General features: G+C 46.7%; 1 protein-coding gene across 1 annotated transcript in view; it reads right to left on the bottom strand.

Annotated features, from left to right (window-relative positions):
• The window catches only part of Abtb2 (ankyrin repeat and BTB domain containing 2), a 151,643-nt gene that overhangs the window by 37,848 nt on the left and 92,681 nt on the right, over positions 1 to 21,114 (bottom strand). Inside the window, exon 2 of the mRNA XM_021179050.2 lies at positions 1,464 to 1,610. Within this exon, the coding sequence (XP_021034709.1) occupies positions 1,464 to 1,610 (147 nt within the window). The remainder of the gene's footprint in view (positions 1 to 1,463; positions 1,611 to 21,114) is intronic.

Raw genomic sequence — 21,114 nt, 5'->3', positions numbered from 1 at the left:
GTAATTTTCAGCTATGCTAGAGAGTCTGGAGCCAGCCTGGGATACCTGAGACCTTGTCTCAGAGGAAGAAGAAGAAGAAGAAGAAAAAAAAAAAAAAAAAAAAAAAAAAAAAAAAAAAAAAAAAAAAAAAAAAAACCCAAAATGACATCTACAGCCATTTGACGCTGTTTAAGAATAAGTTTTAAAGATTTGGCTTTCATTTTACATATCTTATCTCATTTTTCTAGATACTCATTTTGAATCTATTTTGCAATGTTTTAATCAATGATTGAGCTCAGGGATTCCACGGTCCCTTGGTACAGCTTGTTCATAAAACTGTGAGCTGGCTGGGCTGGGCTGTTACACAGGTGGATGCTTGATGCTTTTGGGACATCCCTGTATCTTACTTGAGAATCAACTGATCCAGAGCTCAAGGAAACCTTGGACAGATGCCCACAGCCACCTACCAGGCATGGGAAAGCAAGCCCTCACCCCTTACTAGCCACAAAAGACTTGATTAGAGGTGCTACAGCTTTCACGCAGGTTATTCCAGCCCTCATTATGAGCCATCAAATAAAAACAGCGGGCGAGAGTCTGGATCATAGCACTGTCTTCAAAATAAGCCTTCCAACATCTGGCCACCCTCCGAGAGAAGTTTGCTTTCTGTTGGTTCTTTCTCTTTAACTTTTCATGGGTATGGAAGGACAGAGCAAGCCCAAGGACCAGAGCTCCCCATGCAGCTAGACCTGTTAGAAGAATGCAGCTTCCTAACCTACCAGGCAGGCTGGCCCTGGCTAGGCAGAGAGAGTTTAATGCACGGGAAGCCTAGGGTGAATTCTAGGTCCACGGTGCTCAGTGCCAAGTATCACTAGGCTCATTAAAGTCTTTAGTCTCTGGAACAAAAATTAAAATATCTGCCTCCACCTCTGTCCCCTCCCCTGCAGAGTAGGTTAGCAAAACCTTTGGTTTCAGAGGGAGGAACCAGGCAATGTGGCATATGACATTGTGTTGTCTCTGGGAAAATGCAACGGAGATGTCTTTTTTCAGTGTCCTGAGGAGCTCCAGGCCAAAATAGAGACCAAACTCAGGAGAGTTTCAGGAGCCAAACTGGGTGGGACAGAACTCACCCCTTCTAATGCACACATGGCTTTACACTTATGTTCTCACACACATATTGAGCACCAGGAGCTGGTATTGGTGTTGGGGGAAGTTCTATGCACTGGGAAAGCTGCAGGCAAAAGGAAGCAAGACTCTGTCCTATGACTCTAATATTTTCTAGTTGGAATGGAAAACTAAATTATTTATGAGTAGATATGTAAGTTTCAAGTGGTGGCTAGTGCTTTGACTAGAACTGAAGCCACAGACAAGAACTCGAGGAAACAGATGGGAGGTCAGGTACACGGCAGGCTTGGGAAGACCTGTCTAAGTGCCAGGCCCCAGTCAGAGCGTTCTGTCTCACTTTCTCCCCCAAGCACCATACTTACTGAGCTCCGAGATGCTGCCCACACACGTGGCCAGGAGTGACTGCTCCAGTGTCCGAAGCTCCAGCTGAGCATAGGCATCTGCTCGCTCATCGTGGCCCAGGGACCCACCATTGTAGGGACTGAAGTAGGCAGGGAGAGAGAGGACACCTGTGAGGGAACAAGATGGAGGAGTCACACTGGGAGAAGAAACTCCGCAGGCCGTTCGCAGCTACTGTGTCCAGGGCTCAGTGCTCATCCCCTGTCCTGACGGAGTCACAGGACCCGCCCGACTGAGCCTTGGGAATGTGGGTCTTTGCTCTGCCTAGTGCCTCAGAGGTCATAAAGTGGACCAGTTCTCCTGGGATTTTACTGATATGTAGACAGAAATCGGATTTGCCAAGAAACTGGCCTATAGGCTCCGGGGCCCTTCAACATGCTTAATTGGGCCAGAGTGCTGCTTTCAGGGTTCTGGGGCGATGTGGAGACATGGCTTTGTCTCTATAGCACTTATGCTTGCTCGGTTTTGATGATCACAATCCTGCTCCTTCAAAGGCCAGCTGCCTGCAGCATCTTCCCCCTTCCCACTTCTTCTCTAAGCTCAGAAGGCCAGGAGACATCACTGGAAAGGGATACTGCCCTCTCTACTTCATGAATGGGACGGTCCCAGCCCCTGGCCAAGTGCAATTAGTGTTTCTCATTAGCACTTCAACAGCAGAGAAGGGAGCTTCAGAATCCATCCCAGGGAATGCCAGCTTGGAAATCTCTCCAGCTCACTGTGCAGTCTTCCAGCATACACCAGGAAATCAGAACCCGTGGCAGGGGAACGCTCACTGCAGTCAGAGCCTCCAGCAGGAATTCCCAAATTCTGGGGAGTTGCTACTTCTCTGATGGACTGTTCAAGTCTCTGCCTAGCCTTTGCTTATGTGTTGTTTACAAAAATAGAAAAATCCTGCCAGTCATTTTCAGGGAAAACTATAAAATTTCTTGAGAAACTGGGAGGGTTTGTAGAATGTGGCAAGACTAAGAGTCTCCTCTCTGGCATGCAGGGATGTGTCAAGGACACGCAGCAGCAAGGGATTTTAGGACAGTCCTCTGACATTTATAAACACTGTGCTGACATGTGATCAGCTACATGAACTTGGGTGGGTGACTTGGGCTTTCGGCTAACTAGAGACACTGGAGGAGGAACGTAAATCACTTTCTCAGGCACACAGTAGGAGTAGGAGTCAGGTTCAGTTGAGACAGTCCTAGAATGTGTAGCCTTGACCCTCTAGGAGTCTAGTCAGTGGATACACCACCAAAACTCACGCTGCCCCTGTTCTGTGGCTCCTGTGTGTGTGAGCACACAGCTGTATAACTCAAGGCCCTTTCACTTATGCATGCTCCCGTCTGAGCCTGTGACATTTCCCTCTTGAGGGGCAAAGGCATCGGGGCAGTCCTCCCCTAACCTGGGGCCCTTCCTGGTTGTGTCTGTCTAGATCACCCTGCAGGTGCAGTGATAGTTCTGTCTAGCCATCCTCCTTGGTGCCAGAGTAGCTAAGGCTAGCCCCACTACGCCTCCCCCATCCACATCACAGCCAGTATTGGCTCCACAAGGCCTAAACCAAAGCACTTCCTCAAATGTTTCTTTCCATGGGAGGAGAAAGAACTGGGCCATTCTCTAAACCTCGCTGGGTTCCCTGCAGCACACATCCTAACAGCTGAGTAACCAACACATCAGGACGAAGTGTTTAACGCTTTAAGCATTAAAATGAGTTAAACAGAAGAAGAGCCTCAGTCCTAATAGCCAGGTGGGGGGTAGGGTTCCTGCGGCAGCCCAAGTGCAGACCAGCATCTCCTCCTTTCTCCCTTTTCATTGACAGAAACAGCACTGGGACATGTGGATCACATTTGCAGTGCTTAAGGCAAGGAAGGGCACAGGAAATTCAGCTGACTTGTCAAAGGATTCCCAGTGAGGACTATTATGTCACTAGATCTGGTAACAGGAGCAGGCAACTCTGTTAATAGCTTCCTAGTTTGTCAGTTGTCTGCCATTCAAAGGAGCTCTCCCTTAATATTGTGGCAAAAGTAATTATGAGCCTGATATTAATAATCAGATAGAATCACAGCTTCGGCATGAATATCTTTTGCTTTTAAGAAACTGTTCTCTCTCTTCGCTTTCTTTCTTCTTCCAGCAAGGAAAATAATGCAGTCAGGATTAAAGCTGACTTAAAATTTTTTTCATCATTTATTTTTATTTTTATGTGCGCTGGTGTTTTGCCTATATGCATGTCTGTGTGAGGGTATCATATCTTGGAGTTACAGACAGTTGTGAGCTACCATGTGGGTACTGAGAATTGAAACAGGGTCCTCTTGAAGGACAGTCAATGCCCCCAACTGCTGAGCCATCTCTCTATCCCACTTTAAAATGTGTATGTAGAATGTGTGTATAGGGCATAGGTATGTATAGTACCTGTACACATGTACACATAGGTTTGAGTGCTCTTTCATACTTGGAGGTCAGAGGAGCCATCCTGTGTCCTGGGCTATCACTTTCAGACTTATTCTCTTGAGACAGGGTCTCTTACCTAACCTGTACAGAGTCCCAGTGACCTCTTGGGTTACAGGCACATTTGCAGCCACATCCGGTTTAGTATGGATTCTGAGGTTTCAAGCATAGATCCTCGTGATGCACAGCAAGCGCTCTCTCTCTCACTCATGGAGTCGGCTCTCTAGTTCCTGATTTATTGATTTTGTATGTGTCGGGCACTGTGACAGCAGCTCACACACATTATTTCACTTAGTCCCTTGGACTTCATGGAGTGCTATGCTCACCCTTCTTACAGAGATCACCAGAAACTGAACATGGGGTACCCGGTGTGAAACTCATCACCAAAGAGACTCGGAGCTGCGGAAATGAAATGATATTTTAATCTTGGCCATCTTGGCCATTTAGGGTACCTGGAAGGAGAGGGGTCTGTATGGGTCTAACGTTTCTAGGAAAGAAACTCGAGGTAAGAACAAGATATGATGTATTCTGTTTCTGTCTCTGTCTCTCTCTGTCTCTCTCTCAGTCTCTCTCTCTCTCTCTCTCTCTCTCTCTCTCTGTGTGTGTGTGTGTGTGTGTGTGTGTGTGTACAGCATGTGTGTGGAGGCCAAAGAACAACCTTTGGTCTGAGTCAGGTTCTCTCTTTGGCTTGAACTCTGTAGATGGCCAGGCGGCCAGTAAGCTTCCAGGCCTCTCTCTGCCCAGCTCTGAGTCATTCTTCTCCCTTCTCTCCTCTGCCCACTCCACCAATCAGCCACCAGGCCTTACTGCTTCTCATCCTGGCCTCCCTGTTCTCTGTAACTCTCTCATACTTCCTTGCTGTCTGTATGAAGAAATCCAACTGCCTTTTCCAGGTAAAACTATACAGTATCTTTCTTTCCTTCTCAGAAACATAGGGGTAAGAAGTGATTTTCTGCTGGTAAAGTGGCAAAACCCTCAGCATGTCCCCAGCATGTCAGGAGTTGGGAAGCCCAGCACACAGGAGTGTTACTTCTCTGAGCTACATTCCAGTGCTGTTCTCTCGGCTGACTCTAGATCACCGGTGGGGTGGAGACAACCCATTTTCTTCCCAGTGATTCTTCACTAGTGCCCAGAGAGGGTGGTGTTGAGTTAGGAGGGAAACTCCACCCTGAAGCCTGGGAACCTGCCTTCTCACAAGGAGGTGCCACCCAGGAATTAAGCCTGGTTTCTGCTTGCAGAGGCGCAGTCTCTCTCAGTTACATGCCATCCCAGGAGCAGAAGGGCAGCACACCATGTTGACAAACCAGAATTTCAGTTCAAAGGAAAAGAAGACGATTTCATCTGCTTCTCTGAAATACAGGGCTAATATGAAGGCACCGCAAGTCCTCTCTAGCACTTGAGGAAGCCCCTCGAGACCTCCCCCCATTTACCGTTCTAGTACTTTAAGTGGTATTCTAAATGGTCAGCAGTGGAAAGAAACAGAACTGGTGACTGCTGATTTCTCTCTGTTCATTTCACTCACAGTCATAAGAGCATGTGTGTGCTTGGGTGTGCATGTGTGTGCAAATATGAGTCTCTGTGTGTCTCTCTGTGTGGCACCATCCCTCAACCTACCACTTTGACAATATTAAATATAAAAATGTCTTTTCTGTGTGGGCCTGAATGCCGTTTAGATTTTTCAGATACTTCATCCCAAAGCCAGCAAGGCTGTAACATAGCTTCCCTTCAAACCTAATAACCCATTACAGCATTCTCCCTAGACTTGCAAATGACTCCTGTGGGGTCTGTGACTGACGCACCCTTTCCCTGCTCAGGACCCTCACCACCTACCCCACATCCTTCAAATGAAGTTAAAGACACACAGGGTTCCTTTTTTTTTTTTCTGCTGTTGTGAGGACATATGAGGAGCTGGGGGCTTAGGTAGAGCTCTATAAGCTTCTTAAAGCACAACTGATACCACCCCCAAATGGTATCCAAAAGGCCTGTAGAACTCTATTCCCTTGGAGAAACTGTTTCTACTCTTTGATTTGGATTTTTCCATGGAAGGAATGGGTAAGGAGTTGATGTGGTTGGTTTTTGTTGTTGTTGTTGTTGTTGTTTTGTTTTGTTTTGTGTTTTGAGACAAGGTCTCATGTATTCTAAGCTGGCTGCAAACTCCCTATGTAGCTGAGGATGACCTTGAACTCCTGCCTCTATGTCCCAAGTGCTGGGATTATAAGCTATGCCACTACGTTTCGCTTGAGATGAAATTTTATATATAGAAATTTAATACCCAGTTGTTGTATATTAGTCATCCTGGGATAAAGCACTAAGACGCAAAAGCATGGATATTATTCAAAGAGATTCAAGTGGAGCACAAGACAGTGGAAACTAAAGGCTTACTGAATGCTATTTATCCTGACAGTTCCAGCTGGGAGGTGAAGGCATGGGTGCCTCCTGAAGCAAAGGGAAGAGGAACAAAATAAGAAGACGAAGTTGAAAGTAGCTTGAAATATGCCTGGAAAACTGTCAATCATTCATATAATTCAGATGGCTCATCAAGAATTATCAAACGCACAGCTAATGCCTGGGTCAATCTATCTCACTGAGCTCTGTGACAACCAGGAGTTCAAACGAGGACAACATTCTGAGACAGGGAGGGAGGAGTCTGTGTGTGCATGCACATGGAGCAGGGTGTCCAAACTTAGAAGAACCAAATGCTGACCAGCAGTGAATACCAAATGGAAGCAGGCTTGTATATTTTCTATACTCTATGCCCAAACAAACTTAGTAGGGCTCACCCTACTAAGCTCTACTGGTAAGTTATGACTGTCGTGTCTCATTCTCCTGTGGGACACAGGTCAACATGGGCTGGGCCACTTGGCTAAAGCCTTGTTAGCAAATGGCAAAGTGGAATGCAAACTGAGCAGCAACCACTCTGTCTCTCCCCATCTCTCCCAATCTCTCCCACCCTCCCTCCCTCTCAGTACAGGAGACTGAACCACCTAAATGATAGGCAAGTTGCTCTACTTTTTGAGATAAGAGTCTCATTAACTTTCCTAGACTGGCCTTGAACTTGTGATTTCTCCTGCCTCAGCCTCCAAAGAAGCTGGGATTATGGGCCCCTGCCACCAGGCATAGCTCATGCTTCTCTTCAAAATTTTATTTTTATTACATTTATTTATTTCCTGTGAGTATATATGTATGGGGGGGGGGCAGTGGGACTGATATTTCCTCGCCACATGTGCACATGGAGGTCAGAGGAAAACTGTGAGTTCTCCCTTCCACCATGAGGGTCTCAGGGATGGAACTCGGAACTGTGTAGGTCCTCAGACTTGTAGGCAAGAGCTTTACCCACCAAACCATGTCACTCCTCCCACTTTCTCTTTTAAGGGCAGAAATTAAAACCAAATAATCATCACTGCCTGGTGGATACCTCACTCTAGCTAAATCACTGGAGGACGGTCTTCCTGTCAGGTTTTGTGGGGGAACTAAGCAATAAAATAAAAACGCACAGTTACAACTGTCCGAGTGTCTCACTTGCTCCTGAGGAAAAGAACAGTCAAATGCCAGGCTCACTTAGCTAGGGGCTGAAAGCCCTGAGAGCCTTGTTCTGCCAGAAACTGCTGATGTGGCTGTTCTTCTCTCCCTCAGTCTCTCAGTGAAGCCCAGACAGGGCAAGGGTCTGGAGAGGAAGAAAGGGCGAAAGGAACACTAGAATGTCCCACAAAACAGTGCTAGTGATTTTGAAAGTCCCCTGGAGCATTCTGACACTTCCTTCCATCTGGGTAGACATCACTTGGTCACAGACAACATACTGAGACAACAACATGAGGAAGTCAGCCAGAGGAGACCATGGGATGTAGCTCAAGTTGTCTGAAGCACAAACTCAATTCAAATACAGTCTCTTTACTGATGCTGGCTTCTTTGCAAGTGATTAAGAGGAAGCGGTTTCAGTCTATGCATCAATTCAAAAAGTTACACCTACAGGTGAACTCCGAAAACCCAGCAAGAATCACAACCAGGGCAGCTTGGGACAAAAAACCAACTGTGCATTACTGAGCTTCTTCCTTGGAAAAAGGCTCTGTGTTACTTTGAATACTTTAAGAGATTCTAGGTGGCCTCTCTCCAAAGGATTAATGTAACAGAGCAAGAACTCAAGTGTGCCAAGAAGCACAAGGCTTGGAATGACCTCTTAAAAAACGAACACTATCTCATAACCACGGTGCCTTTACCACATTCTGTCCTTGCCCCATGGAGGGAAAGCACACTTATTCCTGTGGACTACTTTTATAAACAACACATTCAAAACACACACACAGGAAGCAGGTATAGTGCACACGCCTGTCATCTCTGTGCTTTGGAGGCAGTGGCAGGGTTGTGGGTTTTAAGTTAGCCTCTGCTGCATGAGTTCCAGGCCAACGTGGGCAACTTATTGTCTCAAAACCAAAAATAAGCAACCAAAAAGACACACATAGGAGAATCTCTGTGAGTCTGAGAACTATTTAGTGAGTTCCAGGCCAGCAAGGGATATATTAGGAATTTATTAATACATGAATAAAGAGTGTATCATATATTATTCTTATACTGATTAATGATTCTTGTATAAAAAGAATTAAAATGAAATCTGTCTAAGTTGTAGAACAGGACATCTATGTATATCATTTGCAACAAAAAAATTCAAAGTTGATTCTTTAAGATTTTATGGCAATAAAATGTGATCAGGCTTGCTAAAAGACATTCTTAAGTAATAATTTATATTCAAAACAAATGTTTATGTTGCTATTATTTTTTTCTTTTCTTTCTTTCTTTCTTTCCTTCTTTTCTTTTCTTTCTTTCTTTCTTTCTTTTTTTTTTTTTGAGACAGGGTTTCTCTGTATAGCTCTGGTTGTCCTGGAACTCACTCTGTAGACCAGGCTGGCCTTGAACTCAGAAATCCGCCTGCCTTTGCCTCCCTAGTGCTGGAAGTTGCTATTATTTTTTATTATTTTTAATTATATGTATGTGTGGGCTTGTACAAGTGAGTATGGGTATCTCTGGAGGCCAGAAGATGGCCTTGAATGTCTGGAGCTGGGGTTAAACTCTGTTGTGAGCCACCTGATGTAGGTGCTGAGAACTGAACCCAGGTCCTCTGCAACTGTTCTGAACCTTGGAGTCATTTCTCTGGGTCCTAGTATATTTTTGACACTTTCTGGACACTGGGGAAATATTATTTCATAGTACAGGCTATGCCCTTATCTTCATGAAGATGCCATCCTTCAGTGGCTGAGAAACCCACCTATGTTTTCATGTTCTTTGAGAACACAGATTTCAATGTTCTTTTTCACCTTTCTAATTTCTCCAAGCAATTCTGGGTGGAAGACTTTTTCTCAGCTTCCTCAAATAGGACTACTTGATATATGCACTGATGGCAAATTTACATGAACCAAATGATCTGGCTCTCACTCTGGGTGAAAATTTCTCTTGAGGGCAAAGATGATTTCTTTCTCAGGAGTGAAGTCATCTAACATTAAAGATAGTTCTGATTGGACTGTAGATTTTAGGTTTTTTTTCCCCCATTGTTCAAGGTGTTTTTAGACAAAACCATTATTAGCTCAACCATTGCAGGTTTGCAGAGGGGGGTCAGCTCTATGTCACTACTCTAGAAGGAGATCCAACCTGTATGCACCATCCTCAGCCTCTGCCTGCTGTGTCTATGCTGGAGACGGGGTATCAGTCACAGTCCTTCTCCGTGACCTGTGCAAGCTACAGTACACTGGGATCTGGAGCAATCCTCACAGCACTCAGCCAGGCTTACAGCTGGGGACAAGGACCCTGGCCACAGCCCTACACTGTCTACCGGCAGGCAGGACTTTCCATCCTCTTACAGGAAGACATCCCCTGCTTGGGTGGGGAGTGGTGCTGCCGAGCCTAAGAGGGGAGTAGGTGGGGCCTCCCAGTGTCAGCTGGTATAGAAAGAGAAGGATGCAAGGTGGCTGTGCACCTAGATCAAGTACAAGTCATTCATTTCTTGGGGAGTGAAAAGCACCAATTATCACAAGGTCTGGGGCAGGCGGCCAAGGCAGCTATTCATAGAACATGAATGTGTTAGTCAGAAATGCTGTACACTGGAGCCCTGCTTAGGAAACATACCCGCTGCTGTGAGCTTTCCTTCTACTTCCAAAGGAGTCTGACCACTCATCTCCTTAGGTAATTTAGAGGCGTGAGTCACAGAGATCAGGGTTCTGAGCCCAGCCTGGCCACTTACTAGCTGTGTAATTCTGAAGGAGTCACTTCACCTTTCTGATCCCCAGTCTGTTCATCGGTATCTGGAGCCTAACAATGGCTGAGTTTGAGGACTGAAAGAGCTAAGCACGTAGTGAAAGGCCTAGCACACAGCGTGTTGTAAGTAGGAATATTTGTAATGAATGGCTTCAATAACTTCAAAGGTCATGAGATTAACACCAGCAGAGAAAGGGCCTGAACCCACAATACTCTGTTATTTTGTACAGACCATGACAATTCTTATTCATAAATAATCTTGGGTCTATGCATCACAATTACACAAGATGGATCATTTATTCTACATTCATTCATTTCTTGTACTCAAAATTACTAGTGATGACCTGCCTGTCAGAAGCTGTTGTATTCTAGGAACAGACATAAAGGAGAAGGCGGGTCATTTGCCCTCAGGAGCATGCAGCCTAATGAAGGAGGTAGACTGTATATCTGCTGAGTCAGCACTGTGTCCAGCGGGCTGCATGGAGTCCTCAGAGAAGGGAAACAAGCTCTGAGCTGAGGTACCCAGGTGCGGGGGCTAAGGAAGGCTTCCCAGAGGTGGCAAAACCTCAGCTGCTTGGAGGAAGAATCAGATCTTGCTGACCAGGTTGTGGGGTTCCCTTATCTTTGCCCTCACAGGTGGCTGCCACTCGTACCTGCCCTGTCCGTGAATTCTGAGGATCTGAACACTGCTCCGCATGCCTGCACGGCGGATGCTTACACTGCTGAGCCATCTCGCAGCCCTCGCTTTCCTTTCTGAGACAGGCTCTAACTAAGAACCCCAGGCTGGTGGAGAACATTCAACCCTCCTTCCCTCTTCCTCTCAAGCGCTGGGATTATCGCTGTGTAAGACCACATCCGGCTCACTTCAGTCTCCTCCACGTATTTCATGCATGGCTAGGCCAACTCTTCTTAGCTATGGATGGCATCTCATCTGGCTGGATGTGCCATCGTTTGTTTACTCACTCACTCCGCCGCTCTCATGGTCGAGCAGTTGTGGAGAAAGTGTCTACAAACAGCCGTGGGCAGAAGTTTTCAATTTCTCTAGGGGAAATACCAAGGAGTGTAATCACGGAACCATCTGCTAAGCATATATTTAGATTTTCAAGGAAATTCTCACGGATCCACTGTGCACTCCCAGCAGCAGTGCATGCGGGTTCCTTCATTGACTAAATCATCCCCCTAGCCCCGCAAAGTTTGGGATTTTAATGCAACCAGCTTACTTTTCTTTCATGAGGCTGCTTAGACTGGAAGCAGGCCTGGGTTCTGAGAGGAGCCCCAGGTGCCTTCAGCTTTCTGGCTTCTGGTCATGCACACAGGCCTGTGCTGCCCCGTCCTTCTGGGAAAGCCAAGATTAGGATGCTTTGCACACACAGCCTGCATGGGAAAGTTCGTGGTAGGGGAAGAGATCTTGGAAGGGGAGCAGGCCTCTTGGAAGGGCAAGCCTTCCCTGGAGAGTGCCTTTGTCCTGCTGTACTGGCACAGAGGAGCTCTGGTCTGACTACACAGTGTGAGTGATCGTTGTCTACTTCTGCTGCAACTTTGGGCTTTGGCCTGAAGCCCCTTGCTGTCAGTTTTACAAGCTCCTATTTGTAGCCTCACATTAGGCTCATTAAAAAGCTGCTCCCTGTGGGGCCATAAATGCACATGGAGGAGCGGAGAGTGAGCTTGGGAAACTGCCTAGGATCTGCCCACCAACACTGAAGAGGACCTAATGGAAACAGTGAATCAAAGCCTCCTGGCTGGAACCAGGCTGGCAACTTGCCAAAGCAAAGGCAGCCTGCAAGCCCCTCCCACAGCTTGCTTTGGCTTCCGGCTTTGAATGAGGCAACCTGTATGTCTTGTGGAGTGTGGTCCTCTAAGCAAACAGATGCCATCTTCACCAGGTTCTCTGTACCTGCCTGCAAGTGGCACTCATGACTGATCGAGTATTGGGCTTGTGGACTGTTGATTTCCTCACAGGAAGGGGTGGGGAGGACCACTGGCCCCATTACCTGAGTATCCAACTACTCTCCCTAGCCATTTGTATGCAATTTTGTCCTAACTGTGAGACCTCAGGTCTTGGGGAGGGGTACAGCATATAGCCTGGGAAAGACAGTTCCATCTCCGCAGCCATGGGGAGCCATTGTCTATGCTGGGTGAAGACTTCCCAGCGCAGCTACCTTGGAGTCACTCACTGTGGTGGTTTGAGTTACATGTCCCTCGTAGTGTAAGGTATTTAAACAATTATCCCCCAGGTAGTGCTGTCTGAGTAGATTTAGGAGGTGTGGCCTTGCAGGAGGAAGTATGTCACTGGGGATTGGCTTTGAGAGTTTAAAAACTTGGGGCATTCCTGGTTCACTCTTTTGGCTTACTGCTTGTGGTTTAAGGTGTGAGCTCTCAGTTCTTGCTACAGCCACCAAGCCTGACTGCTGCTTCCGCCCTACCATGACTGACCCTTCTCTCTCTGGAGCCATAATCCTAAATGAGACCTTTCTTCTGTAAGTTGCCTTGGTCATGGTGTTTTAATCACAGCAATAGAAAAGTAACCACACACCTGTGTTCTAGTACCCATGCTCTGCAAGGAAGTCCACGATGCTCAGTGGTCCCCAGGGTGAGCTACTGGGGAACTGGTTTGTTGTTGGGGCCTTATCAAGAGGGGTAGATACTGTTTACATCTGTTTATATCTACCAAGGAAGAATTCTCACAACAAATGGAATCTTTCTTCTACTCCTTTCAGCTTCTTATTTTTCCTTCCTTCCTTCCTTCCTTTCTTTCTTTTTTTGTTTGTTTTTAAATGGAAACTTTTTATTTCCCCACTGAGTACCCTGGAAGAGGGAAAATGGGCTAGACTGCAGACAGAGTACCATCCACAGGTTAAATAAATGGGCCACATGAACCAAGGAGATGGAAGGTCTTCCTATGTTAATGGAGGATGTGTAGCTCCCAGGTATGTAATTTGTGCTGTGTGAGGGAGGGCAGTCCAAATCTGCTGGTGTGCAATTCTAGGACATTATTAGCATGAGGCTCACTATGAATGTAACTTCCAGTCCAGGTCACCGGATGCTGGGCCGCCTGCAGTTCTGTAGGCTGCAGGCCTCAGCCTGGCCTGGCCTCCATCGTGATTTCCAGGATAGTCTGGGGATTTGTAGGGAGGCCTTCACCTCCTACATCTAGATGTGAAGCCCTTTCGTTCTATGCCTTCACTGTGACTTTTATCACAGCACGGGTGCTGCCTGACTCTCTCATACTTTGAGCGTGATCTTCTCTTTCCAGGTGCATTTCCCTGGCCTGGGTCATATTCTGCATCTCTTGCTGGTGGCCTCCTGCTACCGGGGTTGACTCTATTACCTGAATCACTGCTAGTCAGCATATCTCAAGTCTCACAAAGACTGAAGTGCTCTGCTGGCCTGCACACCATACCGTGTACATTCCAGGTCACTGCTACTTGGCAGAAGAAACACTCAGAATCTTTTTACCTTTTTGACTAAATTCCAAAAACATTCTTTGCACTGTGGCTTCACTGACAAGCACACAATTAATACTCCTGTAAAACAGCAAAAACAATATCCAGGGCTGGAAGGGACCACAGAAGACATGGGTTTCAGATCTTACCCAGGCTGCTTACTGCTGATTCCTGTGTCGCAGTGAGTTAGCTATACTTCATAAGAACACCCATCCCATGCCTGCCTTGCTGTGTGTCTTCCCTTTAGTTCCCCACATGGCCATGTAAGGGTCCAGTCCTTGACCCAGAACTCTCTCCAGCAAGCTCATCTTTGCCTCAGACCACCAACAAATTCTCACTGAATGTTCCTAATCTCTGCTGCCCTCCCCTTCTACCCAGTGCTTCCTCTTCCCAGAGCCCTCCCCACAGCAATGTACCCCTCACGAGTTAGGCAGCCCGAGACAAGCAATGTTTTCTCTGAGCCTCAGCTTACTTGTCTGTGGAATGGGAACGACAACATTATTAAAGAGAGAGGACTGTGATAACATGATGTCCACTGATCTCTACAAACATGCTGTGTCTCTCACCCTAGGCACACCACAAAAATAGATGAAAAAAAAAAAGAATGGAGATATTCCTTTTTTTTAATTAGGTATTTTCTCTATATACATTTCAAATTTCAAATGCTATCCCAAAAGTTCCCTATACCCTCCCCCCTCCCTGCTCCCCTACCCACCAACTCCTGCTCTTGGCCCTGGCATTCCCCTGTACTGGGGCATATAAAGTTTGGGGCCTCTCTTCCCAGTGATGGCTGACTAGGCCATCTTCTGCTACATATGCAGCTAGAGACATGAGCTCTGGGGGTACTGGTTAGTTCATATTGTTGTTCCACCTATAGGGTTGCAGACCCCTTCAGCTCCTTGGGTACTTTCTCTAGCTTCTCCATTGGGGGCCTTGTGTTCCATCTTATAGATGACTGTGAGCATCCACTTCTGTATTTGTCAGGCACTGGCATAGCCTCATACAAGACAGCTATACCAGGGTCCCTTCATCAAAATGTTGCTGGCATATGGAATAGTGTCTGGGTTTGGTGGCTGATTATGGGATGGATCCCTGGGTGGGGTAGTCTCTGGATAGTCTGGTCTTTCGTCTTAGCTCCAAACTTTGTGACTCCTTTCATGGGTATTTTGTTCCCTGTTCTAAGGAGGAATGAAGTATCCACCCATTGGTCTTTCCTCTTCTTGATTTTCTTGTGTTTTACAAATTGTATCTTGGGTGTTCTATGTTTCTGGGCTAATATCTACTTATCAGTGAGTGCATATTTAATGACTTCTTTTGTGATTGGGCTACCTCACTAATGATGATATTCTCCAGATACATCCATTTGTCCAAGAATTTCATAAATTCATTGTTTTTAATAGCTGAGTAGTACTCCGTTGTGTAAATATACCACATTTTCTGTATCCATTCTTCTGTTGAGGGACATCTGGGTTCTTTCCAGCTTCTGGCTATTATAAATAAGACTATTATTAACATAGTGGAGCATGTGTTCTTATTACCAGTTAGAACTTCTTCTGGGTATATGCCCAGGAGAGGTATTGCTGGATCTTCCGGTAGTATTATGTCCAATTTTCTGAGGAACCTCCAGACCGACTTCCAGAGTGGTTGTACAAGCTTGCAATCCCACCAGCAATGGAGGAGTGTTCCTCTTTCTCCACATCCTCGCCAGGAATGGAGATATTCTTAAATAGTAAAGCAAGCCTTGCTTCAGGTGGAATTATAGGATAAGAGAAGGCTTCAGACTCTTGAGGTGGCATGGCTATTCTGTAGGTGGCCAACAAGAAGGCAGACACTGGGGGACAAGGTGGGACTCCTTCAGCAAAGAAGGGAAAGAACCAGACGTGGCAGTCTGGTCTCCCAGCTCCAATTCGAGCCACAGATGGACCAGAGCACTGAAGTGTCAGTATACAGTGCCCACACTGTTATGGCTGGTGTGACCCGATGTTTACAGCAACTCTGCGTCCACACAAGGCTTGCAGACTGCAGGGCCCACCCTCAGTCTTTACACTTCTGCCTTGAAAAGAAACAGGGGTATGGGGGTGGGGCAGAGAACAAAGGCCCTGCTTGACAAACAAACACGTGTGACACCTGGGACACTTCCATAGTAGGAATCACTCGGTTTCACTTTTCCTGACTCATGCAGCCACCAGTGGCCACAGAGAACTGGGTTCCTGAAAGCAAAGCTGGGGCTCTATGGGGTGGACGGACGAGAGAGGATTGAGACCCAGACAAAATTTCTGATAAAGGCCCAATGTTTAATTTTGAGTCTAAATATTAAAGGGGGGAAACCCATCACCCACTGTGTCAGGATCTCCTCGGGAAAACAAGCTCAGCTGCTCAGCAGATAATGGCTTCTTGCAGAAAGCTGCAGACATGGCAGATCAATAGACTTTACCTAGGTCAGAACACTCTACCCTAGGTGGGCTAACCTATGGTGGCAAAAACAAGGTATGGTTTAGCCCGCTCAAGGCTGGTGGGAGGACACAGACTCAGATAAACACTGGAATCAGTCAGGGAGGATGGGCCATCCTGTCTAATGCTTGACCCCATCCTCACTCATGGATGCTGTCCTCTATGAAAGAGAGACCAAACCCAGAACCCTCAGACAATGACAAGGCTGCTTCCCTAGAGAGTACATACTGTCTACTGTGGAGGAGGCCGGGATCTAAGCAACATGGTCAGAACACACTTTTGAGCACCCTGTAGGTAACAGAACCCTAACTTTAACATTAAGAATCCACACTGCAAGGGGCTAAAGAGCCTGCAGGAGATGACACAGTTTGTAAGCATTCCAAGTTGGCCATTTTTTAAACACTGAATTATAAAACTCACTCTTGCAAAGAAACACTCGAGTGACATTTTCGTATAGCCACAGTTGTAACCATAACTATTAATTCAAATGTGTTTGTCACTGTTCAAAGGAACTTGGACCCAATAACAGCGAAGCCCCCCTTTTCTACCTCTTTCACCCCAGAAACCAAATAGCTAATTTCAGATATTTCACATACATGAAACCACACAACATATGGCCTTTTGTGACTGTCTTTAGGGTTTTTTTTTGGTGGGGGGAGGGGATAAGGATGAGGTTCTCATGCTGTAGCTGAAACTGGCTTCCAATTCATGATCCTCCTGCCTCAATCTTCTGAGTGATGGGCTTATAGATGTGTACGACCATGCCTGATTACCACATTGTTCTATTTTACTTATTACACAACAGGCATTTCCTGTCTTTAAATGTCTCTGAGGGTCACTGCTACCTGCCTCCCATTATGCTTCTCCATACGGTCTACCCTCCTCTCTTCTGAAGCTCACACTGTTCAGGAGGTGGTGGCAGGGCTCCTGGTTAGAACCCACCAGGAAGGGAACAGAGTTCCCAGGAGAAGCCCTTGAGTGCCGGGGTGTGGACAGACACATGACTAACATGGACATGTGCATGCTTTGCCTTTGCATCCTTGTCACAATTATTTTTGAGAAAGCAGAACAGGTATAAGTGAGCCTAAAACCCACCTCCACACTCACATCATCCAAGAGTGGTTTTACAAACCATGCTATGGAGTGACACAGAACTGTGGAAAACACACACTTATCAAGCAAAATGAGGCTCCAAATACCTAAGGCGTCTCGAAGAGCATGTAATACCTACATGGTACCTGGAATACAAGATGGCTCAAAAGGAAAAAAAAAAAAACAAAAAAACAAAAAAAAGGTACCTCTGGCCAGGGAGTGGACACAGAAGGCTCTTGTAAGCTGGTGATGGGAGAATGGTCACCCCAAATGTGATGGACCAGAGGGACGACTGCCCTTCTCTGACATATCATCAGTCACTGACTGCTTTGTTATAAAGTTGACTTGACAATGGGCATTTGAAAAGATTTTGTTTGTATACATACGTCTAAGCATATGTATGTGCACCAAGTGTGTACAAGTACCCATGGAAATGAAAAGACTTCAGAGTCCCTGGAACTGCAGTTATAGGCCATTTTGAGCTGGTTGATGTGGGCTCTAGAACTGAACCTGGGTCCCTTGCAAGAGCAGCAAGCACTCTTAACCATGGAGTCATCTCTCTGGCCCCAAGAGAGGCTAGTCCTTTCTTATTTTCATTACAAATCTTACTACACACTTGGCAACTTTTTCCTTTGTTTAAAATTGCCTGTGGCCTAGTAAGGGATTTCCCCCACTCCTGGCTCCTCCTGGCTGAAGTTAGAGACAGAGGTAGGAGTATTTCCCACCCTCCCCAAGGAGGCAATCTCTCAAAAGGAATCATGAGTCACTCAGATGAGCTTCCGGTGAGATCACATAGAGAAGCTATTTGTGGACACCTTGGCTGAGACAGCTGACAGCTGACTGACTCAGTGAGGCGGGGGCTGGGTGGCAGGTACTCAAACAGAAACCTGCTATAGTGGCTATGGAAAACTGTTAGGGTCCCCTCCCTGGACTTCTGAGAACAGAGGCGATAATCAGAACCTCAGAGTCTTTCTTGTTAAATTACCTAGGACCTCCCCAACTAGAGACCCCAGGTTACTTTCACTGACAATAAGACTGCATTACATCCATCTGAGGCTGGCAAGGGTGGTACCAGGGCTGCTCCTGCCCCTGGTAGGAGGGATACAGTTCCAGTGCCGGGAATCTAACCTCCTAGGAACCTCTTAGATGCCAGCTCCACTCTGCATCTCATAGCACATGGGCACAGTGCTACAAATTTGCATGGTTAGCTGTCAGGCTGTGGTGAGCCTTAGGGATGTTCAGGTGAGATTGCTCAATGAGATCCTTCCCAACGTGACAGGGCAATGCTTTCTGCTCCTGTTAGTCTCAGAGGTTCTGGGAATCCTGGTTCTGCCCTGGCTCCACAGGAACACTTAGAGATTGCTTCATTAATTAGCTTACAAGTTTAATGTTTTCTCCCTTCTCTAAACCAAGACTGCGACTCCTCACAGCAACGACTACGTGAACAGAGGCTCAGGAAATACCTTGTGAAATAGCTGAATGCCACCAGCCAGCTGGCCGACCACCACCCTTAATGTCTGCACCTGTTTTTATATCTGCTAAATGGGCATAGCTTCTCTCCTGTGTTTATACTCAGATTATATAAAGCCCTAATCCCAATGCTGAAGCAGAGTAAGAGTTCAATAAAGCACTAAACAGTAGCCTACCACATCCCAAAAACTTGATGAATTAGCTTTTGTTTGAGGAGTACCAAAGGGGAAGGAATGGGAGAGATCAAAAGAAACCCACCATCCTAAGAGGATTTATCTATTAGAGCCATCCAGGCTTGAGAGGGATCCCCTTGTTTCTCAGCCACAAAGCAGGGGTCCTGCTGATTCCACTTCTAGGAGGCAGTTGCAGCAATTCATCACTAATTGTCATTTGCCATGCTTTTCTTGATCTAGAATGATGAATCCCTGTTAAAGGGTCTAATTAGCCAGTCTTAGCTAAATGAACACTCTTTGTGCCCTCAGGTAAGGAGATAAGGCTGGCAAGGCTAAGGGAGGCTGCCCTTCCTGGAAACAGTGCTTCCAGGTAGCAGAGTCCTAAACCCAGAGGGCTGCAGGCAAGGCAAGGACCTACTGGGCTTCCCTGATGCCTACGCCCAGAGAAGCAATGACTACCAGGATAAAACAGAGATGAGGATGGACTGACCTCCCTGTAGGGCTTCTGGGGACAGACAGCTCTGTGAGGAAGAGAAAGAGGCCCATGGAAGTTCCTGAAGATTCTTCTCAGGGGAAGATTAAAAATGGACAAAGAGACATAGCTAGAAGGGAGGGGTGGGAATAAAGAGAGAATGCAGGGGCTTTATTTCCCTTGAAAGAAGAGGTCACTGGGAACAGTCTATTCATTTGAAAAGCAAAATGTGCATTTTGAAAGAGCTGAGAGGTATGGACATTTTCTCCTTCCTTTGCTCTTGTAGATGTTAAGAGAAATCACATTTGTCTTCCTCCTCTGGCTTGTGTGACAGGTGGAAAACAAAGAACTCATTTTAATGTACTTTTAAAATTATATATTTTTTGGTTAGCATATAGACAATGGGTTTTGTTACAGCGCTCTTTGATTTGTGCTGGCTTCATCTGAAGGGTTGTGAGAGCTTGTTCCTGGCTTGAAAAGGGAGCTGTGGCTTTTCTCACAGCATTTTAAGCAACACATCACTGGCAATCAGCTGCCAGAGAACTCCATTTCTTTGCCCTGCACCTTCCCCCTGGTTTACTGATTTGCCCAGGAAGGCCTCAGGGCTCAAGGCCAGGCTGGGGTCTCCAGGGAAGGCAGAAGTGATTGAGATGCCGATAAATCAGGCGTGTTGGGCCGGCTGGAAAAAGGCAGATAAAGAGACAAAGACTGGAGGAGTGGGAATAACAGCTCAGCTCATGTGAGCTGCAGAGTCTCCTCTTGTGGTTCAGTGCCTTGCTGGGTGCCGGTCACGTCGACCCTTGTGATCATGAGAGGTTTCCACCTACATGGAAACACCACCTCCATCAGAGTGCCATGAAGAGATGCCCCGCTAATGGACTAGGAAGAGCCATTGCTGCTGTTGCCCTCTAAGGCTCTCCAGGACTGGACCTCACTATAATCCTAGATGCCCAGCAGTTTCCTGTTACTGCCGGGTTATTTATGACTATGATAAGAAAACACCACGTTTGAACATATGCTCACACACTGAATGTCATCTGTGTAGCTCTGAACTTGTGGTTCACGCTGGCTTCACTGGGGTCCTGGGATACACATTGAGGAAGCACAGAGGTGAGTGAAGTGCTCTACTTCCTCTAAAGTACTAATGTGGTGAGGAAATCACTATAATGCAAACAACCTCAAAGGCTGGAAGTTCTTCCTGAAGATGAAGCCTTGGGACGTGGATGAGAAGAAGGCTCCTTGCCAGACCACATCACACCCAACTCACATACACTTCTGCATCCCCTCTTTCCATGTGGGAGGCTGAAGGGACTTTGTGTGAGTGAGACATTGGTGCTATAGTTGACATTAATTTCCTCCTCTTCTGAAGTGGGTAGAGGTCAGGCTTGAGCAGGGCAGGCTACTTCTACCCAGGAACCTGTGGTCTTCCCGGAACGCCGATTTCCATTTTACCTGCTACAACCTGGTCCAGTCCATGTGGTGGCCAGGGCTGGGGGGAGCAGTGTGCTCTACCTGAGACCTCACCTTCCCCCAGCTTCTGGGGCTGTGTGCTCACCTACGGGGCGACCTTCTCAGACACCTCAAGGCTGAGCCGGCCAAGACTACACTGAGTTTCTGTCTTTATCTCCTTCTGCCTTTACCCTGGGCTACCAGCCAAAAAGAACAAGTGCCCTTCCTGTGGCATCCTGACTTACTTTGTAATATAAGGTTAAGTCCTCGGAGAAGGGGCTCATCTCTGCTGAAATTCTTTACAACCCCTTCTCATTTCTGACCAAGACCCACTAGAGACCCATAGCCCAAGGACAGAAATATATCTCAGTATGAATGGGACCTTGTCCCAGAG

This window comes from Mus caroli, chromosome 2 (genome assembly GCF_900094665.2).
Source record: "Mus caroli chromosome 2, CAROLI_EIJ_v1.1, whole genome shotgun sequence".
NCBI classification, from domain to species: domain Eukaryota; kingdom Metazoa; phylum Chordata; class Mammalia; order Rodentia; family Muridae; genus Mus; species Mus caroli.
Note: the sequence above shows the minus strand (reverse complement) of the source record. Positions and strands in the feature narration are given on the sequence as shown.